Here is a 21,078-nt window from a genome sequence, read left to right as displayed (position 1 = left end):
CTATCTTGTTCATTTACAAACAAGCTATCATTCTCAAAAGTGAAGGGTGAATTGGCCACTGTGGGGTGGGAATTAGATTCTGGATGAGGACATCAAATCATGGGTCTTATCCATGATCGGGGGAAGAACAACGTGGATCATGGACAGATGGATGGGTACAGCTTCTGTTAAGCAAAGCTATTGCTCTGTGTCTACTTTCACTTATGGCCATGGACTCTGTCTTGAGACTGAAAGAAAGAGAAAGAAGACACAACCAGCAACAATAGGTTTACTGGTGAGGATGCCTGGCTTTCCCTTTGACATGCATTATATTGCCAGAAGTATTCAATTCAAGACAATATTTTTATGGACCGGCCTTTAAGATGTCGCGGTTTATTCAAAACACACGGGAAAAGACTGTACTGTCAGACACTAGTGCTCAAAGCATAAAGACATGGAAGAGCTGGTGTCTGAAGTCTGGTGTGGAAGAATCTGCCGGCACAGAGTCTTGGCATCAACTCAATACAACACCCTTGTGATAAGAGCATCATCACAAACAGCAGAGACTGCAAAGCAGGGCTTCTCCTCCAACATCAGTATCTGATCCCACAAATGTGTTTCTAGGGTGAAGAATTCCCATTAACACACTTCTAAATTTTGCGAAGAGCCTTTCCAGAAGAGCTGAAACTGTTATAGCTTCAAATAGTGGGCCCTATGGATTAAACATGGAATGTTCCTCAAGTTCATATGTGTGTGAGGACAAATGACCGAATAGGTCTCCTGATAAGCTCAGAGAAACATTGCAGACACTGGTTACACATAGATTACCCTCCAGCAGAGTTTATAGATTATAAGATATTACCCTTCATATAAACTGTCTTACATAAATCTTATTCTTATATCTAATAGAATAAAAAAATTTAACAGTTTAAAATATTACAATTTGAAGAGATGAGTTTATAGGAACAGGCACAGGTTTACAGGACAAACTGAAGGCCCATCCCTCAGCACTGCACCATTCTTTGAACACCTCACTGCTCCACTACTGCAGCCTTGTGAAAAGACTGTGGAAGGCTTGTGTACATCATGTATCCATCCAGGGCAAGTGCCAGGAAGCGCTGCCAAATAGTTCAGTACTTGAAAGCTTGTCTAACAAAGAGTGCCACACTGAATCACAAAACATTATACTCAAAGACCCTTCCTGGAGGCAGAAATGTTGTTGGCCAGAACAGCAGAACAATTTGTCCGTTACACTTGCCTCAAACACACTGTTACCAAGACTCCAGGGTGCTGGTTACCCATGGGAAACTGAATCAATGATCGAAAGCACTGAAGCAAATGATGGCGCAGGCTAGTAGAGGAGGGTGCCAGAGTGGATTCTATTTGACTTAAGGGATTTTGTCTTGGACATGAACGTGATGGAAATTGTTCTGCAGTCTGCACAAGGCCCTGCAGCCAGACGCTCTCTAGAGTCTGGATTTAATTTGTCTGTAGTTTCTGGGGTAATAGTGACAATTTTGTATGTTAATATAATGTCACACAAAAACAGTCATCATCCAGCTGACAAACCTAGCCCTATGTGACTTAGACCTCACAGAACAAGGTCCAAACATGGTTACACACAATTAATGGGCATTTCTATAACACGTTTTAAACGTGATGTTCAAAGCTCCACATGAAAGCTCTGTATTATATCTATATCTGTTTCCACCTTACCACCACTTATCACCAGTTAACCCTGTGAAGTCAAAGTCATCGTCAATGATGACCCTAAACATAACTGTATGCTTTTACATGTGTTCATTTAGTTCCCACGTGAAACTGTGCTCCAGGGTTAACCTAACCTTCTGACTATGGGAGGAAACCAGAGCAATGAGCCAGGCACCACTAAGATTCAAACCCAGAACTTTCTGGCTTTTCTAGCTGTGTGCTTTCATTTCGTTTAGGTTAACCCTGTGATGTCTAAGTTCTCATCACTGATAGCCCTAACCTAATCATGTGTGTCAGACAGGCAGATATACCGGACATATCTCCAGAAGGTAGGCCAGGTACTGAGACTCCAGCTGAAGTCTGCCACAGTTGACAGGAAGTTACAGACTGACCTCAACTACAGAAGGTATACCACAGCTGTGATGTGGAAATCCCAGTGGATAGTAACTTCAGGAAGAAGGAGTACAAAAAATACATAAGTACCAGGGCCCGAAGGAATAACTGGAGCAAATATGGAAGGTAAAGTCTAAAGTGGCCAAGTGGTAATAGGACCAGTAGGAGTTGTGACCCCGTAACTGGAAGAATGGCTCCAGCAGATTGCAGGCACATCAGAGGAACAGCTAAGATACAGCAGAGCCCTCAAACTCTCAGAGGACCCAAGCTAGAGGAACAAATACCAACACCCAGGGGATGAGGGCAATTATTTTTGTCATTATTTAAATTTCTCCCAAGTCTTTTCAGCTGTGAGATTCTGTATGGACATAGATGGAATTTACCTCATATCTCTGGAATATGAGGTGTGGATGTGGTTCATGCAAAGACTATTTATTGATTCAATAAGTATCAGATTTTCAAAACACAACTGATAATATACCTTCCTTACTGTTCAAACTACTTTGACTACAGGATAGAAGAGACACTGAAAATACTTCAGCTGACAGACTTAACCCCTTAACTTCCACCAGGTCACTAGTGAGCCACATAGGTGTACAATTAATGTTAGGTTGCATTTCTGCCACATCCTAAACAAGCACAGTTTCAGAAACTAGAACATGCTATCCTCAATCTATCCATAACAGGTCACTGGTCAGAAGACTTTATGTTGACTCTTACAGCTTTCTCCTTCCTCTCAGTATTTCCACAAACACTTGATCCTCATTGTGTCAGTATGATAAAGTCACCATAGTTCCATTATACCACCCCATGGTATGTGGGTGTGTACTGGGTTTCGACAGGCTGCACGAATCACAGCAATCATCATTTGCCAATCTGTGCTTTTTCAAAGTGCGATCTGGGATATCAAATTATCTCAGACAGTTGGAGCAAACACAGGAATAAAAAACACTACTGCTAACAGAGTTCTGCTCTTCACTCATGTAAAAGGGTTACAAATGAAAGGAGATTTTTGTAAACCATCACAGCAGCAGGGGCCCTGAACTTTAGCACTAATACAGCAATCGTCAGAAATCCTGATGGAGGCTTGGAACATCATTCTTTTTGTCTTTACTTTTAGGACAACGCGTCTAACATGTCCATCCAAAGTCTACAGAGTTACATCCCTAATGCAGTATGGTAGTACGTAATGTGTTTCGCTCCTCACAGATAAATCCCACTATGTTAGACACCGTTTTATGCTAGAAATTAAAATCTGATGTTACTGAAGCACATGCTGCCCAGTGATCTCGTATCATAATGACACAACCCCACTGCATCATTATTACCAGTTAATACCAGTTGTTTTTCTTTAACAGCTGACAGATTTATTAATACTGTACCTGGTGGGAAATGTTCATTGATAGACCAGTTATCCACCTGCAGTGTAGCATTGCCACCATTTCTGGTGAAACGGACAACGTGATACTTCCCATCATTCACTGGGGTGCTGCTTTCCTGCACGCTGATATCCACTGTGCCGATGTTGAAGGTCACTCCAATTTTGCCTTGTTGCTGAAATGAGAGTAAAGAGTTATCAAACAGGACGTGAAACACTACACATATAAAGGCTAATTTACATCACGGACCCCTGCACTCCAACGGTAAAATCCGCCTGTTAGCCATAATGTTTGGGTTTGTAAAGCACTTTATGAATGAGGACTGTGTGGAGGAGAGCCTGTTTGAGCCAAACAGTACTACATAACAGGTTACTACATGCATATCACACCAAAGCTGCGTCTTACCAAAGACGACTGGAAATCCTAACATTCCATCAACATGTCTGCAGGGGAAAAAGTCTCCTTGTTACAGTCGGGCTTCGGATTTCTTAAATTGTAATGAGAAGTAATCCAGTCAGTGAGATGACGTGAGGGAGGAAAGTGCGGCATCTCTTCCTTTGAGCCTTCTCTTTTTTTTGGCTTGTGTTTTTGGGCCATTGCACACATTGACCTATTTTCCCTGCTGACATACTGCTGATGGGATTCCCGGTCCAGCTTCACAGACAGTCTTACATCTATGTCAGTTTTTGAGAGCAGGGCTCAGTGATGTTAATTTCTATCAGTTTAAATATTTAGTGTTTCATTGTCCTCTGTGTCCCTCTCTTTTTCACAAGTAATGAGTTCTTGTATACATAGTCCTGTGTCCTTCTCTCTAAAATCCACATATTGTGACAGCTGAAGCCTGTGGAACATGCTGGGGGATAAAACTATGAATCTACTTTACTGTAAAAAAAAGGAACCAAAAACTCAATAAAAGGACAAAAAAATCACAAATTATTCAAGGACAATATTTTGAGTTGAACTTACTATATGCAGCATGAGATAGTCCCCTAGACCAGGTGCACTGTCAATTCTGACTAAGATGCCATCTTTCAGGGAGGTGCTGAAGCCGACAGTCAACCTGTCCGTCCTGGTGCTTGGTCTCTCATTGGCTGGCCAATTGAATGTAATGAGGCCCCCACCTTTGCCAAAGATGTATGTTGTCCCCGCTGAGCAAAACAAGGAGAAATCATGAATTAGAAAATAAAGACCTGCTAACTGTAGATCTGCATCTTTTCACTAAGTGTTGTAAATTGTATCGTGGTAGCTTTGAACAAGAAGTTGAGGTAACTTAATGACATGTTTACACTAAATAGAAGCTCAGCTTCAACGTGCTTACTAATGTACAAAGAGTGCCCACAGGTTCTGTGCTTGGGCTGCTTTTACCACCAGTTTTTTTAAAGGATCATAGTTTATGCTAATTCCATTGGGGTCAGGAAGACTCAAGCAACAGACAGAGGACTATCAAAATAAAAGAGGAAGTTGTACACATGAGACCAGACTTAGATACGTGAACTTGACACACGTACTGGCGAAAAATAGCAGAGGTGGTACAGACATTCTGTACTCAAGTAGAAGTACAAGTACTACTGTTAAAAATACTCCAGTAAAAGTTTAAGTACTGATTCAACTTCTTTACTCAAGTAAAAGTGAAATATTTTAAATGTACTGAACGTAAGTAAGTAGCTCTTTGGAGGACATTTCTACCAGCTATTTTTGTGAAACGTTAACTAAACCTTGTAGTATTAGGAGATGGAAAACCACATTTTTTTCAGCATAAAATTTAATTCTGACAAATGTACTGAGCTTGGATCAGTTAAGTACAACATGATCAGCAGTGTTGGGCAGTAACGGAGTACATGTACCGCCGTTACGTATTTAAAATACAAAATATGAGTAACTGTATTCCGTTACAGTTACCGGTTAAAAAGGTGGTATAATGGTATAAATAAATGGATTACACGGTGGTCTTTTCCTGTTTCATATGTTCAGCTATGCCCTCTCTGTTTTTGGTAATTCCACGCCGCTGGAAACCCAAATAGAAAACGCATTAAGAGGCTCTGATGTCTGTGTCTCAATCTCGCGGCCCATGTCTCTACTTGCGGTTCGCATAATGACTTGAAGAAATATTTTTAAAAATTATTCACAAAACTGATTTAATATGAAGGCAATAGCAGAGTGTTACAGGCATCGCCCTAAAGCATGCAGCCTGATGGGCAGTGTAGTCCGTGCTGCAGGGAGAATGGACTGCTGTACCCGTTATGTGTCTGTGAGCGAGGGAGGAAAAGGAAAAGTACGAGCTGTCATCGAGCAAAAACGGGAGCTGGAAGCATGTAAATATAATAATAACCACTGCAGCCAAGAAGAGTGCCTGACGAGCCCAGTTGTAAGTAAGCTATTAAGACTCGACTGTACACCGTGTTCCTGTTTTCCTCTGAAAACAATAAGTTCAGTTGGAGCAGCCTTTCAACGCCTCTCTCTGTCTCTGCTAGCAAAGTTGACCCACACAACAAAGTAAAGCTATTTTTCAGCTACGAGCCGACACGAACCCGACGTATTAGTCAGAGGTCCCTTTACTACGGTTCGGAGCCGCGGACCTGTTTTATATACGCGTGGAATAGTTTTCTATACGAGATCGCTGCAAAAAGTGCAGCCTTACCTAATGTCCACCTACTGTTACTCATTTACATTAAGATTTAAACATCTAGTTGGTGTTGGTGTGGAGAGTAACCTTCAGTAATAGTAATAAATCACAGCAATAGTACATTCATGTAGTTGTAAAAATCATGATAATATATTAAGTAATCCAAAGTATCCAGAATACATTACTCTTATTAAGTAACGTAACGGAATACATTACAAAATTTTGGGGCATGTAATCTGTAATCTGTAGTGGAATACATTTTAAAAGTAACCTTCCCAACACAGTAGGGAATGGGATTACAATAAGATTCAGCACATGGTGGAATCCTAAAAGTGGTTGCAGTGGCTCAGCGTGTGGAAAAGGATCACAAGTCACAATAATTTCTATCGAGAGCTCCAGTAGATTTTTTTAATGTACAGGCTGTGATCTGGGCTCTGAGGTTCCATGAACTGCCCTGGAAGGTTTCCATACTCTGCATTGACAGGATACTGTCAGTATGCTTGTAGAGACTGCTGTCTTTATACTAGACAGTATGGAGTTGGAATGAAGGATCTGGTATACTTGACGTAACTGAACTCTGACCATGAGCTCCACAGCTACTGTGCACCAGCCCAACACAGCACTTTATTTTAAATCCATCACAGCAATTCAATTCAATTCAATTTTGTTTATATAGTGCCAAATCACAACAGCAGTCGCCTCAAGGCGCTTTATATTGTACAGTAGATCGTACAGCACAGCAAACTAACCGGTTTATCCTGCACTAACCTGCAGGTTACTTTCATGCAACCTTTAAATAACACAGTTAACCTACTGTGCTCTCAGTAACGCCCCCCTCCAACAGCCAAACCCATCTGTTCTCTGATTGGATTGTTAAATTTGTGATTGACATGACATTGAGTCAAAGGAGCTTGCAAAGAGCTTGCATTGAGACATGACATTGACCAATCAGCTGAAAGGAAGAAAAATCAGGTCAAAATTTGTATGTGTAAGTGTAAATCCACATGCAGCCAGGGAACCTGAGTTTTACATGGAGTTTTTTGCTTTGTACCTGTAAGCAGACCTTAAAAAAAAATTGTAACTTGTGTAAATATTTTTTACAAACACAAATATTCATCTGTAAATGCACAAACATAAATTTTCATATATTTTGGTTTACAAGGTTACAAAACTCAGTACACAAATACGCATTTGATTTACAAGTACAAAATATTTATGACCACAATCTGAGCTTTAGCTGCAACACACTGTGCAACAAACTCAGTTTGTGTGTTTGCTGATGTTTGTTAAGCTGATAGAAATGCTGCATTTAAAATGACCTGACACTTAAAAAACGTTACTCACTTTATGCTTGCTCCTCTTTTGTGGAGCTAGCTAGATGCTGAAGACAAGCAGGTCATCAGCAAGACTCTGTGGAAGTTGACTGAATGCTGAGGTGGCAACCCCTAACCCTTCAAGTAAATTTAAACAGATGTAACTAAATGTAAGTGTTTGGGAAAATGTACTTCTAAAAGTACTTTTACCACACCGTGTTCATTCACTCATGAGCTGTAACATGAATCAAATGGCTGAACTGCAACATGTTCAAGTTCTGTGTTGACTTTTCTTGGTTCTGGTATGAAGTATATGTGAACCTTTGTACATATTAAAATGCTAATGCTATGTAAACATGGGAAATGTTATAGATCTCTATGTGGCTGGTTTGAAAGAGGAGTGAAAGAAGCATCCATGTCCACTGTGAGCGACCATCTTTGAACAGAGGCGGGGTTTACGACACCAACTCTCTGCCATCTATAATCCAGTTTTCAGATCCCTTCCCAGACGCCTTAACGCCCACTCACATCCTGGGCCATCTGACCTCAGGACATCACATGATAGGGTGGGGCCAGGTTTCACAATGAGCTCACCTGAAACCCTGGCTGATTGTGACCCACACCCACTTTCACACCTTGGCTCGTGTGATTAGGTAGAGGATCATTATGGGGTCCATTGACCCTCTTGGGGGGAAACTCAAATCTGGGACTCTCCACCTAGAACAGAAGAAGCTTCTCGGATGAGAGGTGAAACGTCTTCAAGCAACTTAAAGAAGTCCAGACGCTTTTCTTTCAAGCTCCTTTGACTACGATGACCTGGATGACTGAGAACCTTCACAGACATCTCCATGTAAGTAAAGTAAAGTAAAGTAAAATTTATTTATATAGCACTTTTTAAGACAAAAACGCTGTTACAAAGTGCTTCACAAGAAGACATGTCAAACAAACAATATAGCAACATAAAGGAAGTATAAAAGCTAGGGGTGCAACGATACACAAAATTCACGGTTCGGTTCGATACTTTGGTGTCACGGTTCGATATTTTTTCGATACAAAAAAAATGTTCATGCCTTTTTAATTTGTCATTTATTAAAATTATAAATATATATTTTAACTCAAAAGTACAGTTTTTAAATTTAACCCTAACCCTTGTGCACGTTTTTTATTTTGACAGCGAATGCGCACCTGCGGACCACTTATGTGCAGCCCTGGTTATTTAGCTCGTCATATTGCAGCCACAGAAATTCTTTTGTCCATGAAACCATAAAGCTGCACTTTCTTTTTGCCTTATAGTCTGATTTGTCATAACTTCTCCGTTTTGTGGTAAGCTTTTCTTTGGCTGTCACTTCTTCACCCTGACCTGTCTTATTTGGCTCAGCAGAACTAAAATATATATCCTGCTGCTTTTACACAGGCACTCACATAAGCTCAGCGATTCTCTGCGCGATCAACCTCTCACATGTGTAAGCTGCGGGAGATTTCACTTGTCATGTTTGCATAGTAAGCTAACGATTGATAAGATGATGTCAGAGGAATTGGTGCACAAATTATCATCACTCACAGATCAGTGCTGTCATTGCAAAGTGAAAGCAAAAAAACAAGCGCAAATTCAAACGCGACTTCAATATGTCACATATTGACAGTGGCTCACCGATGCCAATAACATAATTACCCAGCTACATTTCCGAAAGAATGCAAAAGCATTGACATATATTTTTCCTTCCTACAATAGCCCGACGGGCAGGGAAGAGATAGATTTTGGTAGCCCGACTGAAAAAATCGCTAGCTCCAGGACGTCGGGCTAGCGATATTGCAAGCCCTGTATCTGATTGAGGAATCACTCATCTTTGGAAAAGAGAGTTTATTACAGAGAAATGTCTCTTTCCAAAATAAAAGCTATACTATCCGCTTCTTCTGGGCTATATTCTCAGCAGCATAAGGAGAATCCTGTGCTAACAGCTGTCTAAATGACTCGGCTAAAGTTAGTAGCATGCTTGTTGTTTTTGTCTTTGCACTAGGATGATGTCGGTGTAAATGTGCAGTCATATTCGTTGTGTTCCCACTAGTGCTTTCAGGTTAATCTCGTTGAAATGACCTTAACACCACAACACGGCAAATCTCCGTTAACGAGCTACCGCCGATCGCTCCGTGCATGGGGCTAGACGGCCAACACGTTAACGAGCTAACTGCGCTAACACACTAGTTCACACCAATGTAATTAAGCATTGCATGGCACATCCAACATACTGTTTTACTTTAGTCCATGACTCGCTTACCTTCAGGGTCATACGTCACATGAAAACCAAAATAATTCCAAACGCCAGATCTGAATGAGAGTGGGGGAGGTGCCCTGCGCTCTTCCTCCTGACTATGCTGTCTGTGTTGAGCGCTCAGTGGATCTGCGCTCGACAGTGCAGCCTAGGCGGAGTAGTCGAACGCAGATTCACTGAGTGCTCAACACAGACAGCATCGTCAGAAGGAAAATTGATAAAATAAATTACAAATGTTGTATTGTTCGATACATATGCGTACCGAACCGAAAGCACTGTATCGAACGGTTCAATATCGATACGAATATCGTTGCACCCCTAATAAAAGCATATCAAACAAGCAATAGTACAATATAAATATAAAATAAAACAACATATTACGCATTAACATTACCCAAATGCCTGTCTAAACAGATGAGTTTTAAGCTGTTTTTTAAAAGAGGCCACCGTGTCGATGGTGCGTAGTGAGGAGGGTAAACCGTTCCACAGTATTGGAGCCAGGGTTTGAAAAGCGTGATCCCCCTTTGTTTTCAGACGAGTCCGTGGAGTAGATAGACGACCGCTATCAGTGGATCTAAGAGTCCGCTTTGGAGAATAGGGCTGGAGAAGCTCCGAGATATAGATGGGGGCCTCACCTTGTAGAGACATAAACGTAAAGGTGAGGATTTTAAACTTATATCTATACTCAACCGGAAGCCAATGCAGGGATTTTAGTATAGGAGTGATATGGGAAAATTTATTGCTGTGGGTTAAAAGCCTTGCTGCAGCATTTTGAACCGCTTGGAGCCGATTTAGTGAGGCCTTAGATACGCAGGAGAAAAGTGCATTACAATAGTCCAGCCGGGAGGAAATAAAGGCGTGGACAAGCATCTCCAGTTCGGTTGTGGAGACAATAGTCCTGAGTTTGGCAATATTTCTTAAGTGAAAAAAGCAGGAGCGGGTCACGGATTTAATATGAACGTCAAAGGACAAAGATTGGTCGAAAATTATCCCAAGATTCCGAGCAGTGGCTTTTATCGACGATGAAAAAGCACCCAGATGTTGACTAATCTGGGGCTTGATATTCTCTGGGGCTAGGATTAAGCACTCGGTCTTGTCTGCGTTCAGCTGCAGGAAATTGTTTGTCATCCAAAGATTAATTTCCTTAAGACAGTCCATAAGAGTGGATAGCTTGTGAATTCCCAAGATTTAAAAGAAATGTATAATTGGATGTCGTCCGCATATAAATGATAGGAAATATTTTTGAAACCGCTAATGATCCGGCCTAAGGGAAGAATATATAGTGAAAATAACAGGGGGCTTAAAACCGAACCTTGTGTGTCTACAGATATCCTAAATACACAATCTGGGATGGTGTCAGAAACTGCATCTTTCCCTGGTTTAACTGGACACAGAGCCCTTTGTCTTAATCCCAGCAGAGAGTGGCTTTACTGACATGATATTTTGGGGTTCAAACAGACTGAAGAAAACATTTAGAGCATTGATTAAGTTATAGAAGGTGGTGAAGATGAGCTGCATTGCTATATGCTTGCTTTATGTGCATTTGTGTCATGGTCCTGGGTCTTTTGACCCAGCGTTTTAAGTTTGAGTTTATTTTGTTCATTAGGTTATCTAAGTTCATTTGGTTATTAGACTCCTTGTGTTTTCTTCCCCTGTATTTAAGCTTCCCCTCAACCTTCGTGTTTCATGCTGCGTGTCTTATGTTATCAAGTTTGTATTATCATGCCTAAGTGTTTCTAGTTCTTATTATTTCCCCCTCCGTTTCCAACCATGTTAAATCTCCCCTGCTCTTCATGCGTTTCATGTCTGTGTCTTACGTTGTCAAGTTCTGGTTGTCGTGTCTAAGTCTGCATGTTTCCTGTTTTATTTTGAAAAGGGGTCTTGTGTTCTGTGCTCATGCGGTTAGTTTTACTCTTGCCTGTGCATCATTATGTTTATCCTAGTCAGCTGTTTCCTCATGTGTCTCCACTTCCCCTAATCACCTCCTGTGTATTTAAGTCCTCTGTTTTCAGTGTGTGATTGTCAGGTCGTTCTGTCACAGTCTGGCGAGAGCAGACTGTATGAATTGAGAAAAGGACCCAAAACGCAGACTCCAAGGAACAGGGAACAGAACTTGAAATGTTAACAAAAGGCGAGCCGTTTAATATGGCTGGTAGAAAAGGTACAAACAAAGGGCAAGGCAAACTGAAGCAAAATTAACACAAACCTAAACTGGGGAATCTAAACAAACAATAAGAAAAACCTAGACAAGAAACTTGGAAGCATGGCATCGGAAACATGGCGTGGACAACAGACGACCTGAACAATCACACACTGAAAACAGAGGACTTAAATACACAGGAGGTGATTAGGGGAAGTGGAGACACATGAGGAAACAGCTGACTAGGATAAACATAATGATGCACAGGCAAGAGTAAAACTAACCGCATGAGCACAGAACACAAGACCCCTTTTCAAAATAAAACAGGAAACATGCAGACTTAGACACGACAACCAGAACTTGACAACGTAAGACACAGACATGAAACGCATGAAGAGCAGGGGAGATTTAACATGGTTGGAAACGGAGGGGGAAATAATAAGAACTAGAAACACTTAGGCATGATAACACAAACTTGATAACATAAGACACGCAGCATGAAACACGAAGGGTGAGGGGAAGCTTAAATACAGGAGAAGAAAACACAAGGAGTCTAATAACCAAATGAACTTAGATAACCTAATGAACAAAATAAACTCAAACTTAAAACGCTGGGTCAAAAGACCCAGGACCATGACACATTTGTACATAAAAACACTGTCATGTCAGGCTGGTAGTTTAATTGTGTAGCGTGTACTGAACTTGCGCTTTGGCTTAGTGAACCACAATTTCATCATCTCGGCTTGAATTTCATAGTCTATTTGAAAGTACAGTATTTGCTTGTCCATCTGTTGTGCTTCAGTCATACCAGATTAAATCTAAGACAGTGTGGTCTGATTCAGACTTGCTGTGATCATTAAACAGAGTAGCGAAGGCAATGCTCAGTGGCAGACATCCAATTGTCCAAGAATTGGACAGCACCAGGCCCTGACATGGTTCACGTCTACTGGCTGAAGAAGGTGACTGCACTCCATGACTGTCTGGCAGTACACATGAACCAGCTGCTAGTCAATGAGAGACACCCAGAATGGCTAACTGAAGGCTGGATAATTCTGATTCCCAAAGACCCCCAGAAGGGACCAGTCCCAACAAATACCAGTCAGTAACCTGCCTCAGTACCACATGGAAGCTCCTGTCAGGCTGCATGTGCGCCAAAAAGAACAGGGAGACACGTCAGGGACAAGAGGAGAAAAAAGAACTCTTTTCGACTCCTGACTGGGAGACCAGTTTGATGACAGTACAGAAAAATGCCTCTGCACAAAAACACACTGCTCATGCTGATGTTAATTATACAATGTGATTTGACCATGGTATTCTACAGGAAGAAAACAAGTACTTTTACTTATTGAAGACAAATTCCTAAATCACATATTGCTCAGAAAAATAGCGATGACGATAAAGTGGAAACACCTTTGTCTATCTCTTTCTTCGTTTTGCATTTGGCCGTGTTTTCTGTGATGTCTGACTTCTGTGACAGGGGATGCTGAAGTCTTGGACCTAACAGTATATTCTGTATGATGTACATGACCTTGGTATGTATTTGTGGATAGAGATTTATTTATAACATTTGTGCAAAAAAGTAGCTAAGCAACAACCTAATGTGCAGCTTGTTATAGATCTTTGAATTGTATTTACACATTTTTAATTGTGAGGCTTGAGGAAGTTTTATTCATGTAGGCTGGAAACCTGAGTGTCCATGATAACAGGAAGGAGAACAAGAACTATTCACTATACTGCTAACTGATGGCAGCCGTTCATACTAGAGTTTCACATTTTTACTAATACATTTGAAATTGAATTCCCTGTTCTTTGAATGTTATTGTGCTGTTTTTTGATACTCACTGTGACCACCCTTTAGCAATAGTGGAGATCTATATATGGAGACGGGTGAAGTGGAGTGGTGCCTTGCCACCTCTAAGTGTAGCTCCTCGGGGTAAGCAATCAAGCCTTTTTCCACCCGAGGTCTGGTGGCGCTCCTGGAGTTCTCTAACCTCCCTGATGGGGATGAACTGTGTTTGGAAGGTCCAGCAATACATCCCAGAATGAGCCATCCTATCCAGGCACTCTTATAGAGAGCAATTAGTCCAGAGGCTTGGGATGGAAACCTTTTAATGGGACCCCGCGAAGGTAACAGGTCAGTGGGGCACATGATTCCAAACAGTTCACGTAGACATAAACTGAAACACGGCTCTAGACAGCAAAACTGTCATGACTGAGAAAATTTAAAAAACTAAAAGACGATACCTCACTCTCAGATCTTTCAAAAGACATCTGAGAGATGCAATTGGTTGACCTGAGAAAAACAGTCACAGAGAAACAGTTTTAATCCTCAAATGCAGCAAATAAGGACTCAAACGAATGCAGATAAGTTGATTCTGCTGATCTGGACGTAGTGTTTTCAGTGGGAGAAATGTTTCGTTACTCATCCAAGTGAGTGACGAAATGCAAATGAATATCTTTTGCAGCCTCTTCTGAACGCAACTTGCAGATTAGCTTGTGCAGCCCTTTTCCAACTCAGCACCTGCTCCTCATGTGCTACACTTTAGTCACTGCCCATCTCTCTGACTATCCCTTCATCTCTGCTTTTTCTCTCGGAAAGGAATTTCAAAGTCACAGAGAGAAAGAGAACTGTTCCCTGCCTCTTGATCTTCTCCAGTTTGCAGAGAGATTTGGTCATGTGTGGTCCTCTTGATTTTGTTTCAGTTTCCTTTCCTCAAAGATTTTGTGTCCAATAAATTACAATTTAAAGAAGAAAATCCTTTCTGCTGTTTACCATTGTCCATCTTAGTGTGGACCCTTCATTGATATTTGCCTTTCAGTGAAGGCGGCAGCAATGATCTGTAATCTAGGTGCCAGAGCATCCCAGAGTGAGAGAGCGAGAGAGTGAGTGAAAGAGATAAAGAGGAAATGGGGTGGAGGTGTTGGAGGGGTGGGTGTTTTAGAGGTGCTGAGAGAGATAGCAAAATTAAAAGAGAGGTAAAAGAGTGATGTCAGGACAAGAGCATGTGGAAGCAAATGCAAATATAGAAGTGAACAGCCTGTTGTAAATATTGACAAAGGCCGTAAAAAGAGAGAGAGGGTTGAGTTGGAATGGTAAAAACACAACAGCAAAAGGCAGGGAGTGTTTATAGTGAGGCAGAATGTAAATAAAAGAATGGCAGGAAGGCAAGAAAGACAGACGTGGCAGAAGAAACATAGACAGGGTAAAATAAGAGAGACTGTCGAGATTCTAAGAAACCCATTCACCTTTAAATTTATGAGTCACTTTTACCACCATTAGCAAGTACTGACATATAGATATTAGGGGTGCAACGATACACAAAATTCACGGTTCGGTTCGATACTTTGGTGTCACGGTTCGATATTTTTTCGATACAAAAAAAATGTTCATGCCTTTTTAATTTGTCATTTATTAAAATTATAAATATATATTTTAACTCAAAAGTACAGTTTTTAAATTTAACCCTAACCCTTGTGCGTGTTTTTTATTTTGACAGCGAATGTGCACCTGCGGACCACTTATGTGCAGCCCTGGTTATTTAGCTCATCATATTGCAGTCCATGAAACAAAATAATGTCGTGGCGATCGTGGCTCAAGAGTTGGGAGTTCGCCTTGTAATCGGAAGGTTGCCGGTTCGAGCCCCGGCTTGGACAGTCTCGGTCGTTGTGTCCTTGGGCAAGACACTTCACCCGTTGCCTACTGGTGGTGGTCAGAGGGCCCGGTGGCGCCAGTGTCCGGCAGCCTCGCCTCTGTCAGTGCGCCCCAGGGTGGCTGTGGCTACAATGTAGCTGCCATCACCAGTGTGTGAATGGGTGGATGACTGGATATGTAAAGCACTTTGGGGTCCTTAGGGACTAGTAAAGCGCTATATAAATACAGGCCATTTACCATGAAACCATAAAGCTGCACTTTCTTTTTGTCTGATTTGTCATAACTTTTCCGTTTTGTGGTAAGCTCTGTGGTAAGCAGAGAATCAGCGATTCTCTGCGCGATCAACCTCTCACATGTTTAAGCTTGCTGCCGGAGATTTCACTTGTTATGTTTTGCGTAGTAAGCTAACGATTGATAAGACGATGTCAGAGGAATTGGTGCACAAATTATCATCACTCACCAATCAGTGCTGTCGCTCTCTATACACAGTTCGCGCGATTGCAAAGTGAAAGCAAAAAAGCGCAAATTCAAACGCGATTTCAATATGTCACATAATGACAGTGGCTCACCGATGCCAATGACATAATTACCCAGCTACATTTCTGAAAGAATGCAAAAGCATTGACATATATTTTTCCTTCGGGCTATTGTAGGAAGTTTAGAAATGACCTTAACGCCACAACACGGCAAATCTCCGTTAACGAGCTACCCCTGATCGCCCCGTGCATGGGGCTAGACGGCCAACACGTTAACGAGCTAACTGCGCTAACACACTAGTTCCCACCCATGTAATTGAGCATTGCGTGGCACATCCAACATACTGTTTTACTTTAGTCCATGACGCGCTTACCTTCAGGGTCATACGTCACATGAAAACCAAAATAATTCCAAATGCCAGATCTGAATGAGGGTGGGGGAGGTTCAATTTGCCATGTTGCAAGGAGAGCTTAACTTCTGTCTCACTAGCTTGCCCTGCACTCTTCCTTCTGACGATGCTGTCTGTGTTGAGCGCTCAGTGGATCTGCGCTCGACAGTGCAGCCTAGGCGGAGTAGTCGAACGCAGATCCACTGAGCGCTCAACACAGACAGCATCGTCAGAAGGAAAGTTGATAAAATAAAAATTTTGTATTGTTCGATACATATGCGTACCGAACCGAAAGCACTGTATCGAACGGTTCAATATCGATATGACTATCGTTGCACCCCTTATATATATATATATATATATATATATATATATATATATATATATATATATATATATATATATATATATATATATATATATATATATATATATATATATATATATATATATATATATCCATAGCAGCTGGATAGCGTAGTGGTTAAACTACACGCCTTTGGAACAGAGGATCGCAAGTTCGATTCCTGCCTGGGGCATCTGTATCCAGTAAGGGTCCTAAGGCTAGACCCACCTATGCTAAGCAAGCCTACCGCAGACATGAGCGAGACAGATAAATATGAAGGCATGCCGGCTCGGACGTCGCCCGGATCAACAAGGTCCGCGTCAGGTGTTGAGGAACCAGGGCACCCTGACGAAAAGTGGGCTACTGGAACAAGAAGGCATCGGTGGGCAAGGGACGAAAACAGGGCGTTGTTGGAATGCTACTACGCAAGTAACCCCGGCGGAAGGGGCTACATGAATAGGATGAGGGACCTATGGATTCTTCGATACCCAACATCCACAATGACGGCGAAACAACTAGTAGCTCAGTGTTCCAACATTCGAAAGAAGGGACTGCTCTCACAGCTAGAGATTGACGAGGTACAACACAAATGCTACGGCAAGGAGGAGTCAGGACGCCAGGTCAGGGTGGAGATATCATCACCCCCACCCGAGATTGGGTACATAGCCCCAAGTGCGATAGGAGAAGGATCGTTGAGTGCGAGAGGAGCTGACCTGAAAAATAGGATCATGGCCAAGCTTGAAACCTGGATCCCCCGTAGCCGGTTACCAAGATTACGTGAAGTACCCTCAGAAGGTCTGCTAGATGATGTTAATGCAGCACTACGGGCAATACCTACAACCACGATTACCGACACTAACAAGCTGATCTACAATACGGCAGCAGTGATCAGTGAGATGCTTGGCTACAAGTTGAACAGCCACAAGGGGCAGTACCCTCCATGGAGAAGGAGGCTAGAGGGCAAGATCAAAGTAGCACGGAGGGAGGTTAGCCAACTAACGGAGTTGCAGAAAGGTGCGACAAATAAGGTGCCTAAGAAATACAGCAAGCTGTCCATACCTGAGGCCTTGGAAACTGCCAAGCAAAGACTCACAGCCTTGGCCAGCCGCTTGAGGAGGTACACCAGAAAGATAGAAGGCAGGAGAATAAACCAGCTGTTCTCCACAGAACCAGCAAAGGTGTACTCTCAGTGGCAAGGGAACAATAAGAGAACAGCACCACCAAGGCTGGAGACGGAGCAATACTGGAAGAGCATATGGGAGAAGGATGCAACCCATAACGGCAATGCTCAGTGGCTAGTGGATCTGAGGGCAGACCACAGCGACCTCCCTGAACAGGGTCCAGTAACCATCACAGTGGCAGATATCCAAGAAAGGGTCTCCAGTATGAAGAGTTGGACAGCACCAGGGCCCGACATGGTTCACGCCTACTGGCTGAAGAAGCTGACTGCACTCCACGAGCGTCTGGCAGCACAAATGAACCAGCTGCTAGTTAACGAGAGGCACCCGGAATGGCTAACTGAAGGCCGGACGGTCCTGATCCCCAAGGACCCCAAGAAGGGACCGGTCCCCTCCAACTACCGACCAATAACCTGCCTCAGTACTACATGGAAGCTCCTGTCAGGCATCATATCGGCTAAGATGAACAGGCACATGGGTCAATACATGAGCGGGACACAGAAAGGAATTGGCAAGAATACCAGAGGTGCAAAACACCAGCTACTGGTAGACAGAACAATCAGCCGAGACTGCAAGACCAGACTGACCAACCTGTGCACTGCCTGGATTGATTACAAGAAGGCCTATGACTCAATGCCCCACAGCTGGATACTGGAATGCCTAGAATTGTACAAGATCAATGGGACCCTAAGAGCCTTCATCAGGAACTCAATGGGGATGTGGCGTACAACACTAGAGGCCAACTCCAAGCCCATAGCACAAGTTACCATCAAGTGCGGGATCTACCAAGGAGATGCTCTGTCCCCACTGCTGTTCTGCATAGGCCTGAACCCCCTCAGTGAGATCATTAACAAGACTGGCTACGGATACCGACTACGGAACGGAGCAGTTGTCAGCCACCTCCTGTACATGGATGACATCAAGCTGTATGCCAAGAGTGAACGAGACATCGATTCACTGATCCACACTACCAGGCTATACAGCAATGACATTGGAATGTCGTTCGGACTGGAGAAGTGTAGTCGGATGGTAACAAAGAGAGGGAAGGTAGTCAGAACTGAGGGGATTGAACTACCAGAAGGCAACATTGCAGACATAGAGGACAGTTACAAGTACCTGGGGATCCCGCAGGCAAATGGGAACCATGAAGAGGCCGCTAGAAAGGCTGCAACCACCAAGTACCTGCAGAGGGTCAGGCAAGTCCTGAGGAGTCAGCTGAATGGTAAGAACAAGATCCGGGCCATCAACACGTACCGTGATCAGGTACCCTGCTGGGGTAATAGGCTGGCCAAAGGAGGAGATAGAAGCCACTGACATAAAGACAAGAAAGCTCCTTACCATGCATGGAGGGTTTCACCCCAAGTCCAGCACCCTGAGGCTGTACGCTAAGCGGAAGGAAGGGGGCCGGGGACTGGTGAGTGTCAGCACCACAGTCCAGGATGAGACAAGGAACATCCAAGAATACATTGGGAAGATGGCCCCAACTGACCGAGTGCTCAGTGAATACCTCAGGCAGCAGAAACCCAAGAAAGAGGAGGGAGACGAGGAACCATCATGGAAGGACAGGCCCCTGCACGGTATGTACCACCGGCAGATAGAGGAGGTGGCTGATATCCAGAAATCCTACCAGTGGCTGGACAAAGCTGGACTGAAAGACAGCACAGAGGCACTAATCATGGCAGCACAAGAACAAGCTCTGAGTACAAGATCCATAGAGGCTGGGGTCTATCACACCAGGCAAGACCCCAGGTGCAGGCTGTGTAAAGATGCCCCAGAGACAATCCAGCACATAACAGCAGGGTGCAAGATGCTAGCAGGCAAGGCATACATGGAACGCCATAACCAAGTGGCCGGCATAGTGTACAGGAACATCTGTGCCGAGTATAACCTAGAAGTCCCGAGGTCAAAATGGGAGATGCCCCCAAGGGTGGTGGAGAATGACCGAGCTAAGATCCTGTGGGACTTCCAGATACAGACGGACAAAATGGTGGTGGCTAACCAACCGGACATAGTGGTGGTAGACAGACAGAAGAAGACGGCCGTAGTGATCGATGTAGCGGTTCCGAATGACAGCAATATCAGGAAGAAGGAACACGAGAAGCTGGAGAAATACCAAGGGCTCAGAGAAGAGCTCGAGAGGATGTGGAGGGTGAAGGTAACGGTGGTCCCCGTGGTAATCGGAGCACTAGGTGCGGTGACTCCCAAGCTAGGCGAGTGGCTCCAGCAGATCCCGGGAATAACATCGGAGATCTCTGTCCAGAAGAGCGCAGTCCTGGGAACAGCTAAGATACTGCGCAGGACCCTCAAGCTCCCAGGCCTCTGGTAGAGGACCCGAGCTTGAAGGATAAACCGCCCGCAGGGGCGCGCTGGGTGTTTTTTTTATATATATATTTATTTCAGACCACCGCTGCAGTCTCTTCACCACCAGTTCATCAACTTACCCACGTTAGTAACAGGCTTTCATGCTTCATGTTATTATCCCAAACCTTTGTATTTACCTCGTTTTCTCGTGTTACAGTTCTCTGGTCAGCTCGCCCCTCGGACACTGAGCTATACTCACTACTGACTACACTCACTACTGTTCATGCTCCATCTCCTGGGAAGGATTCCAACCATACACCTGCCTGCCCTCTTGCCACCACTGCACACAGTGGTGCCACCCTGCCTTGGAACTCAGGTCATATCTCTACTCATCTCACTCGGACCTTCACCTTCTCCTCTCAATGCACCCTCTGACTCCACCTGCAACATAAGCCATACCCCTCTGTTAAATCCATGTACACCTGGAGGAGTTCTGGAATACGCCAACCCCTTGTTTGTCCTCTCTCCTCAGCGCAACCACTCTTGTATCCAGCCATGCTTTGTGCTTGCCCTTAGACCTCCATGCTAGAGTCCCTAGGCATGAATCTCATGCTGAGCAAAATTGTATTTTGTGTCATCCTAAACATTGTGTCACGTTCCCGTGCCAAGTTGATACTTTGTGCTTTGGCACAAAGATTGCGTAAAGTTAACTGTCTCCGCACCTTTTCCAGCACTTGAGCCATGTTTTGGTACAGGCCAAGTGCAAGATGGACTCAGCGGATTCTGTGCGGGCGGCAATCGCCAAGCAGGTAGCAGTCCTGGGGAGTCACGAATAGGAGTTGCAGGCTTTAGGCGTTCAGTGCAAAGCCATCAGTGACACCCAGTCTGACATCTTCTTGTCCATTCAGGCTATTCAGGCTAGCTTACCT

At 43.5% G+C, this 21,078-nt stretch overlaps 1 protein-coding gene across 1 annotated transcript in view; it reads right to left on the bottom strand.

Moving 5' to 3' along the window:
* Nucleotides 1-21,078, bottom strand: part of nrxn3a (neurexin 3a) — a 206,829-nt gene that overhangs the window by 23,517 nt on the left and 162,234 nt on the right. The window contains 2 exon segments of the mRNA XM_082515716.1: nt 3,465-3,636; nt 4,428-4,609. Coding sequence (XP_082371842.1) covers nt 3,465-3,636; nt 4,428-4,609 — 354 coding nt within the window.

Source organism: Aulonocara stuartgranti (assembly GCF_965226115.1).
Source record: "Aulonocara stuartgranti genome assembly, chromosome: 19".
Lineage (NCBI taxonomy): Eukaryota > Metazoa > Chordata > Actinopteri > Cichliformes > Cichlidae > Aulonocara > Aulonocara stuartgranti.
The sequence above is the reverse complement of the archived record's forward strand: the minus strand, read 5'-3'. Positions and strand labels throughout refer to the sequence as shown.